General features: G+C 33.8%; 2 protein-coding genes across 3 annotated transcripts in view; both read left to right on the top strand.

Moving 5' to 3' along the window:
• Positions 1 to 10501, top strand: part of LOC100372541 (copper-transporting ATPase 1-like) — a 40826-nt gene extending 30325 nt beyond the window's left edge. For both annotated transcript variants that reach the window (XM_085491042.1, XM_085491041.1), the window contains 9 exons: positions 307 to 495; positions 888 to 1070; positions 2037 to 2355; positions 3053 to 3202; positions 4018 to 4160; positions 4723 to 4926; positions 5483 to 5600; positions 6105 to 6207; positions 7850 to 10501. In XM_085491042.1, coding sequence (XP_085347168.1) covers positions 307 to 495; positions 888 to 1070; positions 2037 to 2355; positions 3053 to 3202; positions 4018 to 4160; positions 4723 to 4926; positions 5483 to 5600; positions 6105 to 6207; positions 7850 to 7901 — 1461 coding nt within the window. In that variant the 3' untranslated portion in view covers positions 7902 to 10501. The remainder of the gene's footprint in view (positions 1 to 306; positions 496 to 887; positions 1071 to 2036; positions 2356 to 3052; positions 3203 to 4017; positions 4161 to 4722; positions 4927 to 5482; positions 5601 to 6104; positions 6208 to 7849) is intronic.
• A 5726-nt stretch (positions 10502 to 16227) lies between these two features.
• On the top strand, positions 16228 to 22902 carry LOC102809925 (copper-transporting ATPase 1-like). Its single transcript, XM_085490872.1, has 8 exons — positions 16228 to 16717; positions 18015 to 18110; positions 19498 to 19646; positions 20605 to 20846; positions 21047 to 21203; positions 21684 to 21856; positions 22192 to 22363; positions 22693 to 22902. The coding sequence occupies exons 1-8, from the start codon at positions 16228 to 16230 to the stop codon at positions 22900 to 22902; spliced, it is 1689 nt and encodes a 562-aa protein (XP_085346998.1).
• Positions 22903 to 23103: the final 201 nt, after the last annotated feature.

Below are 23103 nucleotides of genomic sequence, written 5' to 3'. Positions count from 1 at the left end.
TTTTTTTTTTTTTTTAATTTTTGTTTTTAAATTTTTTTTTAATTCTATGCAAATTTTTCTAGATTGATTTCTAGCCTACTATTAGTATCATTGTATCTCTACATAGGTACATTGACAGATACAGAGTGTTCCACACCTACTCTCTACCAACTGACTGTCGTTAAAATCTAAAAAGATACGTAACTAAATTTGGTTCTTGGTGCTGCGTTGCACACCACAAAATCATGATCCATCTGAGAATTAGAGTTCACACTTAAGAGAATCAGAATTTCAATCATTATTACCATGTTTTGTTTTCATTTTTAGGAGGAGGTAGTGAATGAAACTGAAATAATCTTGCAATTCGCCTTTCGGTGTGCCATCTCAGTATTAGCCATTGCTTGTCCCTGCGCTCTAGGGTTGGCCACCCCTACTGCTGTGATGGTGGGGACCGGTGTTGGTGCCAAAAATGGAATTCTCATCAAAGGAGGAGAACCACTAGAACTTGCCCACAAGGTATCAATTACTGTATTGACTCTAAATGCACTTGCTTTAATGACAGATCTGTATCATCAAAATAAGTCATATTTTAATAATTCAATTGTAATTTAGCGTTATTTTTGCTTCTAATTAGACATGCACTTCTTAGTCATGAAAAACATTTGAAAAAGTAAACCTGGTGAATATTCTGAAATCCGCTGAAATTAAATATTTCTCCTTCTGTTCATAAACCTTGCCTTGTTAAGTGTTGTTTAGATGTAAAACCCATGTAGCATTTTTCTTTGCAGTTTTTAAATTGCATTACCAACTCACCTGTGTGAAAGCGAGTCTAAGTCCTGCTCCTAATAACCGACAGGTATTTCGAAATATTTATAAATTCATATTCTTTTTTCTTTATTGTGTTGTAGATCAAAACAGTAATATTTGACAAAACTGGAACAATAACTCATGGAGTGGCAAAAGTCATGAGGACAGGTTTGTTTGTGGAACCATCAGTTTGTACAGAAGATAAACTTCTAGCCATAGCTGGTACCGCTGAAGCTAGCAGTGAACATCCAATAGGGTTAGCAATTACAAAGCATGCAAAAGAGGCAAGTTAATAGACATTTTATTGAACACCAAAGTCAGCTTTCTAAATCTTTTACAAAATAAACATGCATAAATTCGTGGGCATGATTTTCAAAAATGTTGATCATAACATTTAGTCATTGGGATGTTATTTCTGTCTGGTCCAAAATTAAATTATTGAAAAATTCATAAAATTGTGCAAAATTATGTACTAAATTTTGAGCGGGAAACATGATGCTGTTTAATAATAACCAAATTATAAAATAAGATATTTGTTTTGAAAACGGCTTTTCTGATAATTTTTTGGTTATTTGTTATTATCATTATTTATTTATTTATTTATTTATTTATTTGTTTGTTTGTTTGTTTGTTTGTCTGTTTATTTGTTTGTGTGTTTGTTTATTGATTGATTGATTGATTGATTGATTGATTCATTCATTCATTCATTCATTCATTCATTCATTCATTCATTCATTCATTTATAAACCTGCACTACAAAATAGCTTTGTAAAGGGGATTCACCGTAGATACACCAGTTTACATCTCAGGTGTCTATTAAACAGCACAACACAAGGGGAGACCAGTGCAATATTTTTTTCATGGTGTCTTATCTGTACATTTATATTTTTCTTGAATGTACCAATCTTTCTTTCCAATTCCCGGTAGTGGTAAACCATGCTCTATTTCCTGTGTTCTACACGGCACCACATAACAGGGGATGGGATATGTTCGCATATATACTGGATATTATTTATTTTGTTTTACAATTGCCTTGAATATATGACCAACTGAAATGGAAAATCTTGCATCCAATAACAATGCTCGTTTCAATCTGATTTGCAGGAAATTTTGTGAATGACTCAGTTGCTCAGTGATCAAAATAAAAACAAGATTTTTTTAATTTAAGAAAAGAAAATAACTATAATAGCAAAGGTTCTATGTATATTCAGCAGATAAATGAATTCTAAATGTTGCTTCTTATATTTCAGATGTTATGTACAGACTCTGTTGGCAAGTGTTCTGACTTCAAAGCTGAACCTGGTTTTGGTTTACAGTGCACAGTCAGCCATATTGAGAGCATGTTAGAGTCCAAAGCAAAAGCCATCAACATCATCACCAGCCTTGATGACCGAGAGGTTCGCGTTGAAAAAAACCCAGTTATTGAAAATCCTGATGATGGGAAGGAGCAAGTGGACAACAAAGACAATACAAAGGATGAAGCAAGTGTGATTGATGATAAACTGATAAAGGATAAAGAAGATGAAAGTATAAAGAGAAAAGATGATCCAGATGAAATAACTGAACCCAGTAAGCATTACTTGTCTAGAATTAGATTTTCTTTCATTTGTTCACTAAATTTGAGTAATCTTAATATTAGCAACCAGATAAGGTGTGTAGGAGGAAAGCAAGTAGATTTCTTTCCATTCTAATTTAAATATATTTTTTTCACTTCGTTATACTCATTATACATCAAAGACGTGGACCAAATGTCAGTTACAAAAACCAATTTTGAAACTGAATTTCTTTTTTGTAATTAAATATTGAAATGCAGAGCTTCTAGAGGGGAATATGGCATTGAGTTGCATTTACATGTACTTAACTAGAATGGACCATCAACTGTGTATAGCACATTAGTATGCGTGGAAATGCCCAAAAAATAGTCTTACAGTTGTTGAATCTCACATGAAGTTTTGACATCAGTACGACCTCTGTTGGTACTGTTTTTACGACGATTTGTTGAATCAAAACATGATCTCACAGTGACCAGAATGGTCTATTTGCCAACCACTCTTTCCTTGCATGAATTTGAAATAATTTGCATGTTTTTCAACTAAAAAAACTATAATACTAATAAATTTTAGAGTGATAAAATTCTTTTTGTGATAATGTTAAGTTAGATCTTTCATAATGTTAAACACCATAATGGATTTTGGTTATGTAAATTTTGACCCTTGACCCTCTACCATCTATGTTCTATAAGACACATATGTATTTATTTTCACAGTGGCCAGTGACGGAAGTAAAGAATATGTTGTATTAATTGGTAACAGAGACTGGATGAAGAAACACGAGTTAGAAATATCACCTGAAATGGATGATATGATGACTGAACACGAACAACAAGGACAAACCGCTGTATTGGTTGCTATCAATGGTAGGTCATGTGATTCCAACTAGCCAATGAGTACAGTTGTATATGTATGTATGTTGTATGTAGCCATTTTTAAAACAACTCGCTATTGAGTTTTGCATAGGAATATTTATTTTTTGGGAATGGCTGCTGATACATTTACTCAATTACATATTTGCACTATAAATATGCCTGAAAATATTAAATATTTTGTGAAGGAAAATGAATTTATGTGTCAGTGAGAATCGTGACATTTTTGTAGAAGTGACTTTTGTTAAGTTCTATGTTTACAAACATCGTTAAATCATCAAACCGTGAAAATTCCTTACAGTAAAAATAAAATGATTTTAAAGTACATTCTCATACCATATACATTTGTATATGGCAGTAGACTTCTTGAGTCTTGGCGCTCACTTTTATTTGCTCCAACTTTTTCATACTTTTCGTTATTAAATGTTTTAATTAATTAATTCCTATTTTGGGATACATATGTGTACGAGTACTTGAAAAAGAAAATGACACATCACACTGTGGTGGTATGCATTTCATTGATTTCTTGTCAGCATATGTATGTATGATATGATGCAGGACTCCTTTCAGAGTTTGTCGCTTTTGTGAACGAGTTGTTAATCTTTTGAAACTTGCACAAATCTTAGAACTTCCTTGGGGTGTCCGGTCACTTGTCGGCAATGACATCAACACTGCTGGTGTGTGGAACGTGAGAGAGTTTGACATTTAGAATTGTAATTGTTATTTTACTTTGAGGCAACATAAAACATCTCGCACCTAGGAGAGGTTGATTTTGTTTTTGTCTAACAGTAAGTTCTTTTTGTTGCTAGGCAATATCGTTGGTATGTTAGCTGTAGCCGATACGGTGAAGCGTGAAGCTCAGTTAACAGTCAGTGAACTCAAGAAGATGGGCCTGAGTGTTGTGTTATTGACTGGGGACAATAGAAGGACAGCCAGAGCCATTGCCAAACAGGTAATTATGATGACGCCCTCTGGTGTCAAGTACTGCTATCAAGTCGGCACTCTTGTTTTTTTAAATGCCTGACATTTTTTATGTAATTCTTTCAGGTGTTTCCTTTGCATAATACTCTAATCTACGTTCATGACCATTAATGCTGTTTATAAACTTCATGACAAGATCAACCAGTGATCCATCCATGCTGGTCGGCGGTAGTTGGCCACGACTAGCACTCAAAATTAACCACCACCACCACAGAAATGTTGCCATCCAGGACAGTTGTCCTATTGTTATTAAAATTATTCACCAATCGACACACATCCAATTGAACATGGATTAACATTTCTGAACTCTGGACATGAGTTGCACAATGTGATGGTGTCTTATGAACAATACACTAGTCGATTTTGTGAAATTAACGAGATCAGCAGAAAATCACCTACTGACACATTGTTTCCCGTTGTGACCAAAGTTATTAACCAGAGAACCAATTATCCAGAGAACTGAACTTGACCTTGTCTATTGGATTTTGAACTTACTGTGGGTTGAAGGATAACACTGTTATAACTATTTGTAGGTTGGCATTACCCAAGTTTTTGCTGAAGTCTTGCCATCGCACAAAGCAGAGAAAGTGAAAGCGCTTCAAGACATTGGTCAGTATGTTGCCATGGTAGGAGATGGAGTAAACGACTCCCCCGCTCTCGCACAAGCTGATGTTGGCATTGCCATAGGAACAGGCACTGATGTCGCCGTGGAGGCAGCAGATATTGTTCTCATTAGGGTATGTCTCAATATGACACTTTTGATTCATTTCATTATGTAGTTTGATTTTTTTTTTTATCATAAAATTCCATGAAACAATTGACATAAGAATAGAAAACACTTTCTGTACATTAATCCCTCAAAGGCTTGAAAAGAAAAAACAAAACAAAACAAAAATTCAAATTTTCTTTATTTTTCCCGACTGCAAAAATCGCCAAAAAAATGTTAGATGCAGAGTCACTGATGCACACAATTATCAGAAGCAGCTAGGGCGTTCTGTCAATTTTATTCAAAATTGATGTGGAGGTTTGAGAAAAAACATGAATTTTTTTATGCACTTGTGTGAATGACAGGTTTTCTAGGGTAAAACAAATAAGTAATAATTTACTGAATCACCAAGAAACACATGCAATTTTTGATTAATATGTGAATCTTTTTAAGATGGAGATACTATAATAAATTTCTAATTGGATTTCAAAGTATAAACTGGATATCTTTTTATTGAGTACAATTTTTAAAATCAGTGGGATTTTTTATTTGTGTACTAAAAAAACTTGTATGTGTTTCTTTTACAGAATAATTTGTTGGATGTAACCGCTGCTATTGATCTGTCCAAGCACACTGTCAGGAGAATACACATCAACTTTTTTTATGCTATCATTTACAATGCTATTGGGGTGCCTGTAGCTGCCGGTAAGATATCCAACTGATATTACTCTGATAGTTTGTTTGTTTGTTAACTCTTATAGTATAGAATCAGTGATGCAAATTATTTTAGTTTGTACATGAATAAAGGTGATTCATTTCTGGACAGATTTTTGAAGGAACAAATATTATTCTTAGTTCTTTTTATTTGTGATCATTTCAGTCTGTTATCTGTCATTATATTATTATTACAAACAGGAAAAAGATGTATAATAATATTATTATCTCAAAGTGGCAGTATGAAGTCCAGTCTATCTCGACTATGTGTCTGTAAATATCAACACCTTACTGCCTTTGTGTATACTTTGATGTATCCTTGTGTTAACCTCCTATTATACATCTATGTCACATACAACTATTTTGTGAAAAAATGACAAATCTTAGGTTATTGAAGGATTTAATTGATCTGGTAATGATTGATTGATAATCCAATAACATTTTCTCTAAAACCATTACCACCTTATAATCAAATAATCATCTCTTTGTTTGTAGGTGCCTTTGCTCCACTAGGCTTGATATTGCAACCGTGGATGGCATCTGTTGCCATGGCAGCCTCTTCAGTTTCTGTAGTTACATCATCACTTCTATTAAAGTTGTAAGTTATTATTTTTAACAAATGTATGTTAATTATCCCAAAGTCAAGGTCATAAAACATAAATTTTGTATTTTTAAATTTTTTATTTGAACATTCAAGTCTAAGTTTTTAGCTCTGCTGTCGACTTTGTCGAGTGGAGCTTATCATATGAGTGATTGTCCATCGTCATCGCCCTTGTCAACTTTTTACTTTTTCAAAAACTACAAGCCTGATTGCTTTGACACTTGGTGTATGGTAGGTACTTGGTACCCCAGGTAGACCTCTCTCAGATTTGTTCATTTCGTGATGATATCTTCAATTTATTTTGATAAATTGGGTAAAAAGTGATATATTCGACTTGTTAAAAATCGCAAGTCCGATTGCTACATATACAGATAGGTACTTCAGGTAGACCTCTCTCAGATTTGTTCATTTTCCAATGATATCTTCAGTGAAATGTGCATTGCTAACAGCAGAGCTATCTCAGCTGAGAGGCTGCTTCTTATGGACATGTGGCGTATTAATGGGGATTACTAATATTAGGGATATTGCTCATCTGATTTCTGTGGTCGGTTGAAAAACTGTTGACCCCGTGTTCCATCTATATCATCATCACGCTATTGTCAATTTTTGATTTGTTTACTACATGGCTTTTGAGTTTGATGATTTTCATCCTGTTTACGCAATTTATAAATAATATTATGAATTACCTTCAATGAAATGAAGAGATCTACCACAGATTTTTACATTCTGGTACGACTAAATAGACTAAAGTTGTTGTATTTGCTCTATTAGAAGCACATAAAGGCACACATAATACAAAAAATGACATTTATGGTATCCTGGATTATTCAAATGTGAGATTTTGACCATAGAAATACTGTCATTTGTGCAAATGCATGTGCTACTAATAGAGCAAATATGGTGGATGCGTATTCATTTGAAATGAAAACCAACAAATGGCTGACTGGCAGCCATTTTGTTTTTTGAAAATGTGGTATCTTATTCATGCTTTGTCAGTTTTTGTTCACATTTGGTACATACATTTTAGATAACATCTCCACGACAATTTGTCTTACAATCTGATTAAAGATGGCCAACTGGTGGCCATCTTGCTTTTTGACCATACCTATCTCCAAGGCTTTTGGATCCTTCTCATTCATATTTGGCACATACATCATAAATATAGGTTTACATGTCCATGTCAGTTTGTTCCATAATCAGATCAAAGATGGCCGACTGCCCTTGATCTTGCATTTTGACCATACTACTATATTTCTGTACATGAGCCTGGACAAAGGAAATTCAGTTTGGATACAAAAAATGCATGAATAGCATATCCTTATATATTTGGATTTTGGAAGAGTAATTTAATAATACATCTAATTTCTGTTGACCAGCCATTTATTCACTCTCAATTACTAGCTATGCTTTTGGTCCGTAACTTTATTTTTTGCATAATTAACATTTCCCCCTAACTGCAACAGGGACTATGTCATTAACAATGACTTGTTTTCTTTGTCAAGGCTTTGCAAAATATGATATTCTAACCAGAATACCGGTAGGTCAAACAGGACCTTTACTTTTGATGAATGAAACATAAGCATCAAACACCAAATAATTTCATTAAATCTAATATTAAAAAAAAATATATATTTTTCAGGTACAAGAAACCAGAACCCAAGGCAATAATACTTCCAGCTGAAGAAGTGTAGAGTATTACCAAGATGTTATAAAGTAAAAAAACATTCTCATCAAATTTACAAAAAAAATGCCATTTATTTTTATCAGTATTATTTGTAAAAATAAACGGAACATTATTTAGGATATTCGGTAATGCTCCATTTTTGCTGTTTATTTTATATAACTACATTGTCACTCATTTTCTTATAAAGTATATAAAACTGTAAAAAAATTTAATTTTAGCTTTTTAATTTTGATATTTCAACTTTTTCACCACCAGTTCCCACTTTTCAGCACAAATTAGTCCTGCTTATAATCTGCACTTTTCTTCAGAAGATTGGGACAAAAATTGCCAAATTTTTTCAATAAAAACCTGTTTGTTGGCTCCAAAATTAAGGTTAATTTCCAGAAGTATTGAAGAAAATAAAAAAAATTGCAGAAGGAAGTGTGGTGGTGATGAGGTTGAATTCACAGATTTTCAGTAAAACATAAATTGTGTACTTCTATATGTTATTGTGGATTTAATAACAGTAAAAACAGCGTAAATTAAAACCTGATAAAGAATTAATAAGTTCACAGTAGTTAATAATATAAAAACAATCAATGTGCATATTGTGAAGTCTTCCATCTCTATCTTATTTATCACTCCTCCTATTTGGAATTCATTGACACTTATTGAAAGGTGATTGCTTAACCCGTAGAGCACCAAGGTCCATTTTTTATAAAATAAAACCCAGATAATTTTTGTTTTTATAGTTTTTTCAAAATTTTATCAAAACCTTAAGCCAAAAGGAAATTATGAACATCTGAAAAATATTACAGAAAAAATAAATAATTTTTAACAGGATGTTGGACCAAAATTTTGCAGGAAAAAAGATGCCACTCAAAGGATGTTTATGATTTGTGTACTGTAACAACATTTATTTTCAGTGACATTTAATTTCACTATTTTTATATTTTGAGTATATTCAATGAGTTTTAATTTCACGAATTTATCAAAGAAACAATTAGTTTCATTATTATTTTACATGTTCACATAGATTTAATTTAGCGGACTTAACTTATCAGTGATAATAGCGAAATTAAAACCCAGTGAATAATTAATGCATTTTTAGTAACCAAATTTTGCTGATATTAAACTATTCGTATTCCACGTAAGTAATTCCTGGCCATTATTTGGATTAAGTGTGAGGATTCACAGACTTTTGCCATTTTATTTTATGTCTATGAATATTTGAATTAACATGCAAGTCATACTACTACATTTTCAATCAGTGTCTCAGGAACTTAATACTAGATCAGTTGTTATTGAACTTTGTGTACATTATCAACATAATGATATTGACATGTAGTTCAGTGGCCATATTGGTTCTAAGAAAACCAGGAAATGCTCCATTTCCTATATTTCTGTTGCTCTAGGTAATACTGTAAAACACGTCTTTTTACCGAGCATGTCATTTTAGCTAATTTAGCCAATTTAGCTAATCTGTAATTTAGCTAATCCAAATGTCGCTAATTTAGAATAAAGTATATTCTCTCAATGAGATAATTGGCATTTTAGCTAAATTAAGATTCTGTTAATTCATGTATTGAGTCAAATTCACTAAAATGGCACGTAGCTATTTCTATGTGCTTTACAGTATTATTGATGTAGCGTCAATGGCAAAGTTAACAAATAAAACCTGTGAATAGATGGGCAGCCATACTGGATTTACTGAAGAAAAAAAAACAGTATAAAATTCATTTCATTTTTGTCAGAACTACTTTCCACATTTGCCTTATAGAATTTGTGTACCAAATGTTTTAAAATTTACTGAAATCATTTTGATTGGTCACATTATTTGGTCGCAATTTGGATTAACTGAAAATGCCATAATGTTCAAAAGTCCATTTCTCACAAACTGACAACTATTTACATTTATTTTGTAGTATATATGGTCAAAGTAATAATATCTGACAAGGTCATAATGGTCACTTTCAATGGTTGCTATTTTGGATTGGATGCAAAATTCAAATATTACCCTATAATATAATTTCTTCAAACAATTTCAGCCACTTTTTTAATGATTTTCTGTTTATGGTTAATTAACAGTAGAATTAACGAGTTTTTTTTCATATATAACAGTTAATACACATATACAAATGATGCAGATAAACTACTTAATAATTTCTACTTGCCGTATTTGTACTCTTAAGAGGCTGAAAGAGGATTTGACTCCTATCATACATACCGAATTTTTATTTTATTTAAATTAGTATATTAACCAACAGACAACTCGACCTGGGTGGATATCAAAGAAACTGTATTCTGATACACAGTTGGAGGTTCTACATTTCTGTGCATTGTATTGTATTAATTTTTAATAAGTGATGTCAGTTGACAGTATTAGCGGAATTCTCTCATATTTGAATTCAAGTTAAAGTACATATTTTTCCAGATTGTCAACAGATTTGCCATTTCTCCACCGAAAACATCTAAATTTATACTGTCATCTTTGGCATAATGAATTTATTTATTTATGCATGTTATCATTTTATCCTTTATCCTTTATTTTTCTCAATATTATCAGATTCTTTGTAACTTTTTAACTTTTTCTTTTTTATTAAAATATAAATTTGAACTTATACAAAATGCTGCTTGTTTTGACTAGATTGCAACTTATTAATATCAGTATAATTTGGAAGTGTGGTTAAAAACTTTATACCTACTTGATACATAAGGCTATATATGTTTAGTACTATTTTTTTCATCAGTTTCAAAATTGCTTTCTTCCAAAAACGAAAGCATTTCACAATGTCGAAAATGGAAATTCTTTATTGCAGTCTTATTAGATGGATCTCTTGTTGATTTGTTAAAAATAGCTTGTCCAATTAATTTATTTTTGTATATGTAGGTACCTCGTGTGGACGCATCTAAGATTTGCTCTGATTTAAATATGCATTGTTAACAGCAGAGCTATCTCAGCCAAGATGTTGCTTTGTTCTGTTGTCACAATAAATGTGTAGTACAATAATTAGAGTTGACATTGGTTTACATGCATTTCTGTCAATATAATTCGTAATGTAGAGCAATTCAATGTCCCTCCTATAAAAAGAATTCAAGATCATCACTGCTACACGAAAATAATATTGATTATGATATTATTGCAATTTTTTTGCGTGAAACAAAATAATACTGGAGGTGCAAACTGGTGGTTAATTTTTTCATAAAGACCCAATGAACACATTGTTTTGAGTATGTGGTGCGATGCCATGGCCCAAATCACACGAGACGAACGTGGGGACTATTTAATTCAAAAAGGATCAAATGACATAACCACTGCGCACAAAAGAGCAACAAGAAAATAATCGACAGGCGGAAATAGAGCTATATTGTTTGGCTTAGTTTACAATTTAATCATGTTTATGACTAAGCAAAATAAAAGCTATCTATTGAAATTAAATAACACACTTTTGCATTACGTTGTATACGTGTACACTCTTCGTGAGAGTAAATTACAAATTCGGTAATAATGTAATGGTTTGGAAAAATATAATTCACAAACTTGATTCAAAACTATTCCACATCATGCCCAATCTTACCCAGTGTCAGATAATCGGTTTTATGAATAGTAATTGGGTTGAAATATATTGGCTCTATTCAATAATAGTACCATGTAATATGTTATAAAGTCTGTACTATAGAGACATTCCATTGTGTAAAATTCAGGTAACCATTTTATTACAACTTCGCATGTCGTATATTTGAATTGGCACTGACGCTTGCATTTTGAGTTCAAACAATAACCTCAAGTTTGCATGTCTTCGTCGAGTTTGCTTTCTTGTGACTATTGCTTCACTGTTTTAATTGAAATGTGTATAATAGGTGTAACGCGAACAGTCGAGTGAATTTATGGGGTAAATGAATTTGCATTTCAATTAGATGACGTCACCGAGTCTTCATGTAATGTTTCCCCTCTTCATAGACGGTTGATTTTTTCCCAGTGTTTATTTGCATCGTGAACACTCCATTCAAGAACAATGTTACCCAATCATCTGTAATTAGACTAAGAACGCACAGACAGTTGCATAGAGATTTGAATTTTGTATTATAAATCAAGTGACATGTCTCTATTTGTAAGTGTATTTGTTTTCTTCGTCGAGTTTGCTTTTTGGTGACGACCGTTTCACTGTTGTGCGGTTTATATTTTTTTTAAATGACCTGGTATACTTTTCCATCGACAAGCTTCAGGTAACCGTCTTGTTGAATGTATAAACTTAGTATTCAGTAGTTCAAGTTGTCTACGCGTTGTCTGCTGGCAGATATTCTGTTCACTTCCTCATTGGACTCTCACTGGTTTACGTGCATTTGCACCATACAATTAAAGTTTACCTAAGAGAACATAAATTTATAAAGCTTTTCTCCCAAAGGTACAGCACAACATCATACCCCTTTGATCATTTAAACTTCCACACAATAAGACAGTATTTATTTAAACAAAAAACTTCCAGGTGTTTCATATTATTTTTTTAGTTCTAAGACAATGATATCAGAAGTGTTTAAATACTTGACGTACGTAAGACCGCTTAAGATGGTGAAAATGTGTTGAGTGGTGTCCTTCAAAAAATAATATCATGATTAAAAGGAAACTATTGTTAATGTAGATATGCTACCAGGTAGATAAAGGCAAAAGTTGGAGGCAGATATTTTCCTAGCAACCAACCAATGCCCATAGCAACAATAACCAGAAACCAACCTTTTTATTGAACATAAATATAACTGTCAAAGTACTGAGTGAAAGTGGTTATTTTTGATACATTCCAGCCAGTTAAAAATTATATATATCCATGATTTCATGAGCAATATAGATCATAAATTTGTTGATTCTTGTTGCAACTTTCTCGTTTCTTTGCTGTTCGCCTATTTTTAGAACGACATATTTAATTATAATGTATCGCACACACTTGACATGCTTTATGGCCATACCAGTCGTAGATTGATATTTTTTTTTCGTTAAACAATAAATGTGTGACATAATGATCTGAATTGACACTGGCATCATGGGTCAGTAGATATCGAGTGCACTCATTCAGAATGGCAAGGGTCAGTGAATGTTGTATCCCAAAATAACCTCACATAAGCATGGTGCTTATAGGACAAAATATAATGGGTTATTGAAATCATTTTACGTGTTCCATACTTTTATCTCTTGTTGCATACTAAAACACAGGCATGGACAATGCACAGTTCCTATTCTGCATTGAAACCTAAATTCCAGCACTAGCAGCAATCCAGGTGTGTGGATGCTTTGATGCTTTGATCAGTACTGTAATTGGCAGAGCATATTTGTTTGAATCACTGAACAGAGTAATGTACAGTCCCAATTCAGTTTGAACGAAATCACACAAACCATTTCTGAGAGACTGTTGTTAAAATGACGCCTCCCTTAACCCAGTATATATAATCCTGATACGAAATTCTGTCACATTTACTGAATGCGTTTTTAGAAAAAAATCAAACCACAAAATAACTATAGTAAGTATAGAAATTGTGTGCAAACTTTCAATTGAATCTAGCTTTATATTATAATCGAGGAATCAACATAAAAAATATTAAAAACTATAACAAACTATCATTCTTATTTATTTCAAGAAAACAGCCTATAACTGGAGTTATTTGATTTCCAGGCCCAAAGTAAAAAGGGGAGAAGAATGACTCATTTTCAACCAGACAGAGAAAACTTCACAGACGCTTAAAAAATGTCGATATAGACACATTATTATATTAAAATTTTTTATTCTTTGCCCCCTGTCCATTGTTATGATGTAATCCTGGTTTTTCAGTCTGGCAGGCTATATTTTCAGCCAAAGTCCTCATTCACTAACTAGTCCATATTTATTAGTTTCTATGTTCAAAACTTGAATGACTTTTTTAAAGTAATATTGGACAGAAAAAGTAAACAATGATATTCATGCATTCCCGAACACATTTCTATCATTAAGCGTCTTGTATTAATCGGAAAATTCTCACAACTTTTTCAATAATTTCATCAACTTTTTAAACCTCAATAACAGATCGACATATAAATTACAATAAGACTATACAAAATCATGCATGTGTATCATTCACTGAGCCACCACCAATTCTTGACATAACAATGTTTACGGGGAATGTAAATATTGAAGCTGGACACAGGAAAATACGTTTGATTTATCAATATATGCACTAAACCAGGAGTAGGGGGGACGGAACGACGAAACCCACATCTTCAACTCAAATACATTTAATGAAATCTATATTAATGAAATAATAAGATATAGTATATGAGATAATATATGTATATAAACACATATCATATCCATGATATGAAAACTATACCAATTAATACAAACATTTTTACATAGCTAACTAGATTTCAGGTTCAAATGCTATAATTGGTCCCTCAATGAATACACATAGAAACCTATCTAAGCCTTGTCTGAATAAGAAATTCACATCTCCGAAGAGAGTTATAGTTAACATCTTTGAATTGTATATGTTATACAAATAGGGAACATAACTAATCAGGGCTTCAATATACGAAGTTTTATTGAAATATGATTGTAGATGAGATATCTGTGGAACAATGAATATAAGCTAATTTATGTAAATTAGGTAATTATTATGCAGAGTTTCAACCATAAAATAATAGCCTCTGTTGACAATCCCGGAGAAAACGACTATAAAGATCATGAGCAACATATGAAGACGAAACCATTAACACATGACATGTACCCAAACTGTGTCAGGGTTCAAAGTCGTTATTCATTGACTGCTTACTTGTACGATAGTTTACTATTCAAATAAAATATTTCCCAATATTCTACCTGATTTTTCTACTCATAGCATCTCTTTACAATAAATATTATAGCGGAATTTCTAATGAGGCTGAATGAGAACATACAATTTACTTTCCATTCTAACAACGGCGTTTGCCGGAAAACTGATTATACACAATCCCCCCCCCCCAAAGTAAAGGTTTATAAAGAGCGTAGGTGCCCGAATAGTAACATCTTACGAAGGCGAAATGTCCTTGCATTACTGCTCCCAATAGCTTTCAGTCAGAAAACGGATTTCGTAAGAGAAAAGTGTTTCATTATTTTCCTAGGCATACAGTAAAAACAAAAACGATTTTGAACCCCATACTCAAACTGGATCGACTGTTAATGTAATGGATGAATTGTGTTGCATACCTTGTGTATGTAAACAATATAAATGCTCGTTTATGCGAAAATAATTTAAAATGTGCCTTATGGCTTCCTTGAATCGTCGTCACTCAATCGTAATTATCAGTCTCTCGTGCTAAGTGATGAATTGTCCATATTAAATTATTGTATAATAATCTATCAATTAATTGGGCCGCCTGAAGTTTGACGAATCAATCATTTATTGTTCCTCTAGCAGTTCAACCATCTAATGTCAAACCATATTTATGTTTCATTGATTAGAAATAAAACTAGTTTCATTTTTTATGTGATTTGTTTCATAATTTTCTATATGCAGTTACCTTCATTGACACCATCAGTTGCATTCTTCTACTTAGTGTGAAATGTACAAAGTTGAGTGTTTCTTCTAACATTTATTTTAATTAATGTAAAACCAATAGTTAAAAAGGTGCATGTATATTTTTCACCAATGCCTTAATGCTGAGCCAAACAACATAATGGTACCAATGTTATAAATTACTCTATACAAACAAATCCTAGGAAATGTAAACCAGAAACACCTTCATACTGAAATATTTATTTATTTATTTAAATAATATACAAATTATGCATTTAAGTATTTTAGATCAATTTTTAAACTCTTTTTCCGCCAAAGTGATAGGGCAACACTTTTGTGTAACTGTAATTTTGTGGTTAACTTTTGATCGTTTCATTGATTATCGTGTTTGGAAGAGCATTGCCAGAGTTTTAGGACATTTTTATTATTTTATTATTCCTCTTGCCATAAGTGATGACTTATGGCAAGTCATCCTAATTCTGCAATTCTGGAACCGGCTCTAGGTCATGCATGGACATGTTGCATTCGCACTTTGTCCATCGGATATAATGGGTCCAAATCGGATTTAAAATGGCCAACTGGTCGCCATTTTATTTTTATGATGTTTCAGTGTCACGTCACCCTGGGCAGATCTCATTTAACACAAATACCCAGGAATGCACAAATAATCTGGCTCCAGCATGTCTGTCATATGAGTGTCAGTCATAGCCTTGCTGTTTAGCTCACAAGAAACCACTTTCAAATATTACCAACAAAGACTGTGTCATTTTTAATGAATTATTTATTGTAATGTTCGTTCATTTTCGTAATCGTATCGCCAGTTCGATGTTGAAGACATGTCCCACTTAGACAGTGTTGCTGTCATCAGAGTACGGGGTATGAAAAGCGTGTTGCATGCCGAAGCCATCAAGAGTACGTTGACAGGACAGCCTGGCGTGAAAGAAGTCAGCGCATTTCTAAATGAAAACCAAATACATGTCATCTATCGTTCAGATTACACAACAACTAATTTTCTCCAAGATTCTATTGCTGGAATTAGATATGACTCGTTGGTTGTCATGGATAAACCACGTATCATGTACAATCGCCCAATGCAATACAATCGTATGCTACCACCTAAAACGGCTAACATTTATGTTCATGGAATTATGTGTCTGTCGTGTGTGGCTGCAATTCAGAGACAACTCACAAAACAAGATGGCGTCAGATCGGCTGATGTCTCCCTGAAAAAGAAAAGAACACAAATTGAGTATTTTCCAGATCAGGTCAGCCACCAAGACTTACAAGAGTTGATACATAGCATGGGGTATGATGCTCGGATGGAAGGTAGGTGAAAAACATGGGCAATACATTAGAAACTGATTGTCTTTAAAACACAATTCCCAATTAGTATAATAGTGTGTAATATTTTCCCGGGTAATCTGAAATGGCCTATTTTCTAGCACAGAAATATATAACTGTTTGCTTGTTCTGATTGTATGCACATATAATCTGACTGTATTACTTGAAGTTCTGATTGGCAATGTCTCAAATGTTAAGATGTTATAGTTGCATTGCTTACTTTCCTATGTGTACCGAACCTAATTCAGTGCTGTACTCTTGCTATTACATTCTAAATTCCATAATATATAATACAAACTAGAAGCTAATTGTATAGTACTACACTGGATTAGTTCCACTGTTCATATACACGGCTTTGCTGACACATAATAGAGGAAATATACACAGTATACCATTATACTTTCATGTTAAACATGTTGTAGAATTTGCGAAAAGCTTCTTGAAACACGTGCGTTTCTTTACCGTATTCCTGCAATATGGTATACCAAAATTGTATTATTACAGTTAAACCTATTATGATTCGCTGTGCCCCTATCACACGCTGTGGCCAATTTACTCTGTCTTACTCTTTCAATTAATGGCAAAATTACATATCCCCAATGAAATCACGTATAAGACTTGTATTGCGCAACATTTAATCGCTGGTTTATCTCGTTCTATGTATCTCGACTGTAAGTGCTGGCATACGTTATATGCTTAATTGGTTTTGTAATACCAAGTTTTAGGCATTCTGTAGTATACATTTCTTTAGGAATAGTCCTGGTGTACATACTCATACGAACTCCTCAATCACTAACTCATCCATTCCCTTTCTAATTGCTCCTTGTTTGCTCTTTCCTTCTGCTTCTGGTTCCTGTTGACAATATTCGGGGTGCTGATCCCAAATAAAATAGTCCTAAAAAATTAAATATGCCTCTAAGAAAGAAATATGGTGAGTGTTTAAAACCACAAGCGTAACCGCGGGAATGTGCAATGCAACAGTACTGTATTTCCTGATGGAGGATTTTTTTCGCCGAAGAATTGTTCAGATCTCATTTACAGCAGGTATATGTCCAAGGTGGCTAGCTTGCATAAAAAAACATGTATATGTATATATATATATATACATATATTATAAAAATTTATAGCAACAATCAACATATAAATATTGTTGCTTGAAAGTTCCAGCATGGCATTTCATGATATAACTACGTGAATGGCGTGGGTATAGCATCGAATAGACACCTCACCTCATCCCATTGTTCAGCACAATGCAAATACAATTATTTGGATATTTTTGTAGACCAGGCGGAATTGGAAATATGTGCTTTGAGTATTGAAGTTCCGACTTGTGCAAGTGTTGTGCTTAGACATGAGAAGGAGTTAATGAAGCGTGAAGGTAATAATACTAGGACGACCTGCTATGTATATGAGGTTATTACGAGAATACCCCAAAGTATTAACGTAATAACTTTATTATTATACATCTTTTCCTTCCGAGGATACTATACATCATGGAAATGCCGAAATACAAAAAGTTTAAAGCAGAATCAGCGAACTTTTTTGTGTGGAGTACAGTATTAGCAATCATATATTTAACATAATAATCGGAGAATTCAATAAACCTATAGAAATGATCGTGTCTAAATACCACTGAGAAATATATAATGAAACATACACGTGTAATTTCATTATCCACCTTCCAAATTATTTCATGTATTTAGTATTTAAAAAAAAACGTCTGGTCATTCTTATTTTGAAATCCTACAAATTGTGTATAAATACCCAGAATACATTTTGGCAAAAAAGTATATATTTATCATCACACCAACATTTGTTGATACTAGAATTACATTGACATTTTAGACAATGGGCAGTCATATCTCGCATATGTACTGATATTGTACTTGTCACACGCAACGTAATATTACCGTAGTTGGTATAGTACAGGTGTGATGGTTCAAATACCAAAATGGCAAAAGTAACAGAAAGACTTCCCTGGCGGCGATGATAACATACGAACACGGAGCCAACAGATGAGGTTTCAACTGGTACTGGTATTATTATACTCTGCAAACATCAAGTACAATAACGCGGTAAAACTCCACTACTCCAATAATTAGATACTTAAACTCCAATACAATTCAACGAGATCTCCGATCTGAACTCAGTGCTGAACAACTCCCCTATATATACCTCCACTGTCTATAAATAGACCATTACATCAGCATACATAATGAGTCTGGAACTTACTACAAATTTCTAGAATGTTCCATTACCTTCTATTGCCTCCTACAGTGTTCTATTACCTATTCAACCATTTCTAAAAAATATAGAATATTCCACCCAGACACAGTACGGTTCTAGAACATTCTCAGTGACACGGAAGTGGTAAATAAGTCGTATGCGACAGTACTGTACACTGGTGACACACAGTTTAGTACAAATAAATGTTCGATATTATTGCAATAATTATATTGCAAATTTATTCTAGAATTGTATGGTTATGAAATATGTTTAAATTGAAATCACTATGCAGTTTTCACCAGTTTTACACTTGACTGTTTTCTTTTATCTATGTTTGCTCTATAAGCTACATGTTTGACCCGCTAATAGCAGCAATCTTTTTACATAAAATGTTAGGAATATACCATTAATAATGCATTAAATATTTCAAACAAATAATGAAAAAACAAATGCCTCACTCAATGGTCTGGTCATCAGGTGTAAGATTTTGTACTGCAATTAGATTTGTTTTAAGCATTTTATTTGTTATTTTTTGACAGGAATTGAGTCAGTACACATATCATTCATGACTGGTAAGGCTGAAGTGAAGTATAATCCCGCTGTACTTGATCCATCACAGATTGCAGAGATGGTGGGGTATAAGTCAACTGTCGATGAAGTAGAATTAGGAGGTACTTTAGAACTGATGGTGAGTCACTTATAAAATCACTCTACATGTATAGCTATGCTAATCATCTGACATGGTCTCAAAACATTTACAATACTTGTTATGAATGCAGAGTCATTTGGTACATAATAGTTATTCTGATGATGCTACCCTCTTTAAACTCATCAATGTTTAAATCCCACTAAAAAATCGATGTCTTTTAAACTCGGGCTTGCGAGGCGAGGGTCGCTGAAAAGCTTTCATTTTATTTTTGAATGAGTTCTTGTTCACAGTAAACTTTTAAAATACAGTCAGTCGCCTGGATACTATGTGTTGTTTTAGACCAGTTAACCAATTACCAAATGACGATAAAATTATGTTGACATGAAACTTTTGTTGAAGTTCATCATAAAAGAAAATATGTGAGCAGGGAAACAATGCATATGCAAATATGTGATATGATATGATATGTAAACAAGCAAAACGTTTATTGTGTATATTCCGTGCCATAGATTTACTATAAATAAAAACAGACAACAACTTAGTTATAGTATGTGTCTAGATACACACAACTTAGTTTAAAATCAAGTGGTGCCAGGAGGAGTGAGATTGTCAGAAAATGTACCAAATTGTTTTCATAACATTAGAAAATGTGATAGGGCCTTGGAGTTTGTCAATTCCACTTACGAATCTTGTTTGCGCCCGCTATAAAAGAATTATTCAGCTGTAACCAAAGATGAATCCGAGACATAATTGTTGTCTACGTACGGACAGTGCATGGTAACATCACTTCTTTCGAACAACCACTGTGACATCAGTCCCTATACAGAGGCCATTATAACACTTTTTAGAAACAACTGTTAAATCACTTGCTCGATTGTAACATGGTGACATATCTTCCTATATGGTAACCGTGGTAATTATTTTTAATATTTTCATTATGTCTTTTTGTTGGCAAACGTTTAGAATCCAATGTTGATGATTATTCTTAGCTCTACAGTTCATTGGGATATCGTGTCTGTCATGTGTGAATTCTATTGAGTCTATCGCCATGGCAATTGATGCAGTTTTTTATGCATCTGTTTCCTTGGAATCCAGTCGTGGTTCTTTCAAGTTCAACCCATACGCGACTTGCCCTCGGGACATTATGAAAGCAATAGAGAACGCAGGGTTTGACGTTTCTCTACCAAGCAAAGATGGAAGTTCATCTACCACGCTGGCACACAAGCAGACAATACATAAGTAAGCCAGCACTAGTCTTACGGACGCAACTTTGGGGGTACCTTGTTGAAGTCCCCAAGTGCATATTTTTCGACGGGTATGGTCAATGACGGGATGGCGCATCAAATTGCCAGAATGCCATTGAAATGTGAAAGAATGCTCTCACAGTTTCGTACTGCACAGATGCAATACCTGATAAAAATGGTTTTGTTTCGTTATAGGTGGCGTAATTCATTTCTGGTTTCATTGTGTGTTGGTGTACTAGTTATTGCTATTATGTTGTATTCCATGATAACCAATAACCATATACTGGTGTTCCCCGGAATGTCCCTGGAAAAGTTGGTTTATTTTGTATGTGCAACTCCTGCAGTTTGGATGGTGAGTGCCAGCTAATGCAGTTATCACAAATCACAAATATAACCCCTACGAACTAACCTTCGCATATCGTTACATTTTCACCTTTGTTTGGATTTTTGTCAGCGAATTGTTTATTCATGGAATATAATGAAGGTGGTGATCATGTGAATTTTGAACCTTACGAGGTCAACAAACATTTATGAGTTATGTCTGCTATCCTGTTACTGTGTGTTATCATGCAATAATAAATAGTTTGGAGTCTATCCTTAAAGCGGTAGGGTCGTCACTGCGCTGCGATGATAACAACACACGCTAAAAACGCAAAGGCTCATGGGTAGACGCTTGTTTGTAAACAATAACACGCTATGGCCATCTGACGCATGCGCAGGTGTCGACACCCCCGCTTTAAACAGTTTTAATGACTCCCATGTGATCGCATTTTGACTAATGAGCATTACAATCTCAGGCATGAGATGGAATATAATTTATGTAATTTTCCAGATGAAAATGACTGGGATTTCTAAAGGTGAAAGAACCGTAATTGATTGTTTAAACGACCCGCTTTGTACATTGCCTAGTCGCAAACAACATCTTGGTTGTATGTTCATGCATGCAACAACATCTTGGTTGTATGTTCATGTTCACTTCTCAGCGCAGTTATCGTTTGATAACAGGTCAGCACGTGGCAAGTACGCAACCGTTTGCGGGGCCAACACGTACATTTAAAACGGGGGTGTCGTCACCTGCGCATGCGGCAAACGCCATAGCGTGTCGTTGTTTACAAACAAGCGTCTACCCATGAGCCTTTGCGTTTGAGCGTACGTTGTTATCGTCGCTTGGGACTCAATTACCGCGCGTGCGCAGGTGACGACCCCTCCGCTTTAAATATTTATTGCTATACAAACATTTATCTCACGATTCCGACACGCTAAAGTCATGTCTATATACACTAAACATGACATTATTACTGTGTAAAAAATTCGTATAATGTTCTACATCCTTCTTACAGGCGTGCCAGTCTGATAATGCTTGTGGTTGTCAACTTGTACTTTTATTCGTTTGGAATTACCTTCATTGCTATTTGTGTAAAACTGAACTATAGTCCGATGACATTCTTTGATACGCCGCCCATGATACTGGTGTTCACGTCACTTTGCAGATGGCTAAAACATATTGCGAAGGTGAGTTTGTATTTCACTAGGTGGTATAGCTGGCATGTTTGCTCTATTCAGTCCATGCGCTTAAGTACATGCAGATGTGAGTTTATGGCCAACATTTATTTTAATAATCTATTACATAAAATAAATACAAGTTTGGCTTATTAGCGCTTCTATTGATAATGTGTTTCTAATAGAGCAAATACGTAATATCATTGCGTTATATGTAGCAAACTTTTTTAATTAGTCCAGGATTATGTGTATCGATCTAGTTTTGGAGCAGATAGTAGCTTTGTTGCTAGATCGATGTGATTGTTATATAAACAATAAACGTTTGTCACTTTGTATCCCAGGCTAAGATGAAGGATGCACTCACTAAGTTGTTATCTTTGCAAGCCACGAACGCTAGCCTGGTGACCTTGGGCGAGAATCTAGAAATACTTACAGAGGAATACATTGACATTGAATTAGTACATAGAGGTGATATTCTGAAGGTTGTCCCCGGTGGCAAGATACCTGTGGATGGTAAAGTAATTGACGGAACGTCCGTCCATGGCCGATGAATCACTCATTACCGGGGAATCTATGCCTGTACTGAAAAAGCCAGGTAAGTGAAAAGTTTCTTTGTAAAAACAAACGATAATGATATTATGAACATTATATATATTTTGTAAACCCTTTGTACGTCATAATATTTCTCGTCAAAATTTCGGTGCAACATTTTGTCCATTTTGCTTTGTTAATTTGGAACCAAATAGGCTTCA

Source organism: Saccoglossus kowalevskii, chromosome 16 (assembly GCF_978046115.1).
Source record: "Saccoglossus kowalevskii chromosome 16, keSacKowa6.1, whole genome shotgun sequence".
NCBI classification, from domain to species: Eukaryota; Metazoa; Hemichordata; class Enteropneusta; family Harrimaniidae; genus Saccoglossus; species Saccoglossus kowalevskii.
The sequence above is the reverse complement of the archived record's forward strand: the minus strand, read 5'-3'. Positions and strand labels throughout refer to the sequence as shown.

Excerpts from the sequence above, each read along its gene's own strand:
- LOC102809925 (XM_085490872.1), top strand. The coding sequence starts at position 16,228 with ATGTCCCACTTAGACAGTGTTGCTGTCATCAGAGTACGGGGTATGAAA. Across the intron at positions 16,718-18,014 it reads GTATGATGCTCGGATGGAAG|ACCAGGCGGAATTGGAAATA; the intron begins GTAGGTGAAAAA and ends ATATTTTTGTAG. Across the intron at positions 18,111-19,497 it reads GGAGTTAATGAAGCGTGAAG|GAATTGAGTCAGTACACATA; the intron begins GTAATAATACTA and ends ATTTTTTGACAG.